The sequence below is a fragment of the Dipodomys ordii genome, unplaced genomic scaffold (assembly GCF_000151885.1).
Source record: "Dipodomys ordii isolate 6190 unplaced genomic scaffold, Dord_2.0 Scaffold283, whole genome shotgun sequence".
Taxonomy (NCBI): Eukaryota; Metazoa; Chordata; class Mammalia; order Rodentia; family Heteromyidae; genus Dipodomys; species Dipodomys ordii.
In genome coordinates, this window is record NW_012267499.1 from 461,219 (window position 1) to 466,648 (window position 5,430).

The 5,430-nt window shown below is 37.4% G+C and overlaps 1 protein-coding gene across 1 annotated transcript in view; it reads left to right on the plus strand.

Moving 5' to 3' along the window:
- Window positions 1-424: 424 nt before the first annotated feature.
- The window catches only part of Ralbp1 (ralA binding protein 1), a 22,487-nt gene continuing 17,481 nt past the window's right edge, over window positions 425-5,430 (plus strand). The window contains exon 1 of the mRNA XM_013036389.1: window positions 425-926. Coding sequence (XP_012891843.1) covers window positions 425-926 — 502 coding nt within the window. The remainder of the gene's footprint in view (window positions 927-5,430) is intronic.

Here is a 5,430-nt window from a genome sequence, read left to right on the forward strand (position 1 = left end):
TGGGACCTATGTTTCTTTGGGCCTGGCTTACTTCACTTAATATAATTTTTTCCAAGTCTTTCCATTTCCTAACAAATGGGGCAATGTCATTCTTTCTGGTGGAGGCATAGAATTCCATTGTGTATATATATCACATTTTATTGACCCATTCATCTACTGAGAGGCATCTGGGTTGGTTCCATATCTTAGCTATGGTAAATAATACTGCAATGAATATGGTTATGCTGGTAGGTTTAGTGTGGTCTTGTTTGTGGTCAGTTGGGTAAAGCCCAGGAGTGGGCTTGTTAGGTCAGTGCAACATCTTTAGCTGAGGAGAACGTCATTTAGTTTGTCATTTGTTGAAAGTACCTAAGAGGAGCTGTTGGTAAAATGAAAAGCTAGCTAGTGCCAGATGATACTTACTGTCTTGTCTTCTTCCTAGTATATGGACAGTTTGAAATTAAACAAACCTGTAACTTATACTCCTTATATTTCTTTGATAGCTGAAGGCTATGCTGCCTTCCAAGAAGATAGCTCGGGAGATGAAGCTGAAAGCCCTTCCAAGATGAAAAGGTCCAAGGGAATCCATGTGTTTAAGAAGCCCAGCTTCTCTAAAAAGAAGGAGAAAGATTTCAAAATAAAAGAGAAACCCAAAGAAGAAAAGCATAAAGAAGAAAAACATAAAGAAAAGAAGTCAAAAGATTTGACAGCAGCTGATGTTGTTAAACAGTGGAAGGAGAAGAAGAAAAAGAAGAAGCCAATTCAGGAGCCAGAGGTGCCTCAGATTGATGTTCCAAGTTTCAAACCCATTTTTGGAGTTCCTTTGGTTGATGCTGTAGAGAGGACCATGATGTATGATGGTGTTCGACTGCCAGCTGTCTTTCGTGAATGTGTGGATTACATGGAGAAATATGGCATGAAGTGTGAAGGCATCTACAGAGTTTCAGGTACTAGAGATGTATACTTCACTTGTGTGTGTGTGTGTGTGTGTGTGTATTTTGTTTTGTTTTGTGTGCCCATACGCAGACTTGAACTAAGGGTTTGGGAGTTGTTCCTGAGAGTTTTTGCTCAAAGTTGTATACTTCACTTGTGTGTGTGTGTGTTTTGTTTTGTTTTGTGTGCCCATACGCAGACTTGAACTAAGGGTTTGGGAGTTGTTCCTGAGAGTTTTTGCTCAAAGTGAAAAGACCAGGTCCCTGTTGCTTATACCTATAATGCTAGCTGCTCAGGAGCCTGAAATCTGAGGATTGTGGCTCAAAGCCAGCGTAGTCAGATAAATATGAGAGATTCTTATCTCCAGTTAACCAATTAACGTAAAGCATAGTTCAAGTGATAGAGCATCAGCTGTAAGAAAAACAGTTAAATAAGATCTAAGGCCCTGAATCCAGGGCTCAGTATAGTACAATATAGTACAATAAAAAGATTTCTTCCTAAGCATGGTTTTGTGCTGGAATAGAATGAAAAGCCCTAAGTATCTGTTCTAATCTTTATATTCTGGTAATTTCACTGCCTTGGTACATCATCCATTTTTGTTTAGGAGTTTATTTTATAAAAAAAAATTGATTTTATGAGGTAAGTCATACTCATTTACAGTATATAACAAAATTAAGAAGGTTTTCCACTTAATTGGTTCATACACGTTTTCAGCAAGTAGATTTGATACTTAAGATTTGTTGAGAAAGGGCAGATAATTTTGTTACTTAGGATAACTTTACACAATTGATAAAATTGATAAAATTGAAAAAATGATCTCACTTAAAATTGTTTTAGCTATAATGATACTCTGTACTGTTTAGAAAATAACTTAGTTAATGTATTAATACTATACAGTTCAACAGACTTAAGTTTGCAAATTTTTAAGAATAATTGTAATTTTAAAAGATTTATGCAATTTAAGTTGCAGCTCTCACATGAAGCATTTTGTTTAGGTGAGTTTCTCTGAAAGGTTTCTGTAGCTTTGTTCAAAGGATTTTTTTTTTTGTCTCTGACCTACTTTTTATGTTTATATTTTTTAGGAGAATCAAAGTTTTAGCATCCCTTTTCTCTAGGTGATAAAAACATTGAAACAGAGTTGTTATCCCTTCAGGTAACTCCTGGGGCTGAGCTTCTGTTTTCATGACTGTTGTTGTTTGTGCTGGTTCTGGGGCTTGAACTCAGGGCCTCAATGCTGTGCCTGAGCTTTTGTATTCAAGGTCAGTGCTCTGCCACTTGAGCCACATCTCCACTTCTGGCCTTTTGGGGGTTAATTGAAGAGAACTGTCTCACAGACTTTCCTGCCCAGATTTTTCTGTGCCAACTAGTTTTGTTGTTTTTTTTTTAATTTTAATTTTTTTGTTATCTTTAAGTAGTTGTACAAAGGAGGACCCATTTAACAAAGCAGTTTATGAATACAGTGAGTCTTGATCAGTGTTACCCCCTTCACCCAATCCCTAGGGTTCTTTTTAAAAGGAGCTCTGTCTGTTCTTTTGTTCCTTTTTTTTTTTTTTTTGAGTCAAGATTACACTGTGAAGCCAAGATTGGCCTTAACTGGTAGTCCTTCTGCTTTAGTCTACATAGGGCTGAGATTGTGCTTGGCAGGATTTTTTTAATTCTATATCAAGAACTTTAACTCTTAATTTCATTTGGTATAGTTTTTAAATACTGAGATCCCAATGCTTTCAACTAAAATCTAAACTATATGATGCCTGGAACTAAATTTGAGTTAATAAAATGAAAAGTTGTTTTTAAAGGGCGTGGGTATAGAAAAAGCTAATTTTGGTGTATTAAAGCAAGAGTAATTGTTGTTCTGAATGTGTGTGTGGTGATTTTCTGCCTTGACTATTGTGTGATAACTGCTGACATTCTTTCTGTACAGGTGTAATGGATAGGTAACGAAGAAGAACCATATCCCTTTCTTGTCAGGGTGTCAGCATGACTGAGTGCTTCCTGCCCCCCACCAGCAGCCCCAGTGAGCACCGCAGAGCTGAGCATGGCAGTGGGCTAACCCGGACCCCCAGCTCTGAAGAGATCAGCCCTACAAAGTTTCCTGGATTGTACCGCACCAGTGAGCCCTCACCTCCCCATGACATCCTCCATGAGCCTCCTGATATAGTGTCTGATGATGAGAAAGATCATGGAAAGAAAAAAGGAAAATTTAAGAAAAAGGAAAAAAGGAGTAAGTGCTTTTCTCTATACTTTTGATTTATTCAGTTAATTTTTTGAGACATAATCTGGCTATGTAATGGAGACTAGCCTTAATTGACACACCTGGCTTGATATTTTAGATAAGCTTTTATTCTATTCACATGCATGAGCTATCTTTTGAAACTAAGTCTGGCTACCCAGTGAGGTGGTGTCTCACACCTGTAATCCTAGCTACTCAAGAGGTTGAGATCAGAGGATCATGGTTCAAAGCCATCCCAAGCAGGAAAGTCCATGAGATTCTTATCTCCAGTTAGCCACCAGAAAACTGGTGCTGTGGCTCAAAGTGGTAGAGCGCTAGCCTTGACCAAAAGAGCTCGGGGACAGCACCTAGGCCCCGAGAGATCAAGCCCCACAACTGACCAAAAAAAAAAAAAAGAAGAAAATATGCCTAGCCACAAACTTAAAAAATAATTTTTATACTCTACATTTTAGGTCTCAGTGTTTGTGACTTTGTTTTTATATGTAGTTATTTTACAGTCATAATCTCATAAAGAGAGCATATTTCCAGAAATGATAAAAGTTTTCTATTGCATGTTTTAAACATGGTCATTCAAAATAATGTTTTAAAAAGTCCAGCTGTGTGCTGATAGCTTATGCCTACTCAGGAGGCTGAAATCTAAGGATTGGCATTTGAAGCCAGCCCAGGCAGGAAAGTCCATGAGACTTTTATCTCCAATTAATTTCCAAAAAGTGGCTAAAGTAGTAGAATTCTAGCTTGAGCATAAAAAACTCAGGGACTACACCAAGGACCTGAGTTTAAGCCCTAGAACCAGCACAGACACACACAAGTTCATTTGTACATACATTTAATTGAGGGCTTCTATTCAATAGTGAGGATGGATAATTTAAGTATAGCTTTTGAATATGATCAAAGCAAATAAGGTGAGCATCATTTAAAATATTTTTAATATAATTTTATTGTTAAGGTGTTATACAAAGGCTTTACCATTTCATAAGTCAGTTAAGGAGTACATTTCTTTTTGGGCAATGTTACCTTCTCCGTCCCCCCTCCCCCTGTTTCCTCCTCCCGTCCTTGTCCACTTAAATATTTATTTTACATTTTATAATGGTTTTATGTTAATTTTTTCATGCTCAAATGATGTGCAATTTGAATGGATCCCACCGAATAAGGTGCCAACTGAAAGGACCTAGAAACATTATCAGCCGTTGGACATTCCTATAGGTGTCTTTCAAAGGATGTCCCAACAACTCCCAAAAGTACACCAGAACTTCACTTATAAAAACCCACTTTCTGGGTCTGGGAAGGTGGCACAGTGGTAGAGCACTTGCCTTGCATGCATGAGGCCCTGGGTTTGATTCCTGAGCGCCATATAAGCAAAAAAAAGAAAAAAGCCAGAAATGGTGCTGTGGCTTAAGTGGTAGAACGCTAGCCTTAAGCTGAAGAGTTGAGGGACAGCTCTCAGGTCCAGAGTTGAGGCCCGAGGACCGGACCGCCCCCCAAAAAAACCCACTTTCCTTACCTCATAGTTTCAAGTAGTAATTGTTGTCTGCTGGTTTCCTCTTTCCCTCTTGTGGTCAGCAGATGTCACTGTAACATCTTTTTTTTTTTTTTATTGTAAAGCTGATGTGTAGAGGAGTTACAGTTACATAAAATAACGAATATGTTTCTTTTGAACAGTGTTAACACTCTTTCTTTTTTTCCTGCTTCTTCCCTCAATTCCCCTCCCCTGCAGGTTTAAAGTTCATTTCCAACATAGTGTCTAGTGAATATCACTGTTACATATTAGTTCACTCTTTGTCCTGCAGTTTTTGTGATCCCCCTTCCTTCTGCAAATCAGATAAACTTATATAGAAGACAAAGGGTACAGAAACCAAAAACAGTGACAACAAGGCATAAACCAAAGAAAAAGAAAGAAAAAAGAAATAACTTCCAACAGTACATTATAAAATCCTCTTGTTTCCATTTCTTGGAGTTTGATAAGCTTCATTTTATATGGTCCTATGCAACTAGCTATTGAGTTATTGTGATCCTCTGCTAAGAATATCCTAGACATATTCTAGTTATTACAAATGAGGAAAACCATGCAACCTGTGTTTCTTTGGGTCTTGCTTGCTTTGGTTAATATAATTATTTTCCAAGTCTTTCCATTTCCTTACAAATGGGGCAATGCCATTCTTTCTAATGGAAGTATAGAATTCCATTGTGTGTGTGTGTGTGTGTATATATATATATATATATATATATATCACATTTTTTTTCTTTTTCTTATTGTGAAAATACTGTACAGAGGGGTTACAATTACATGG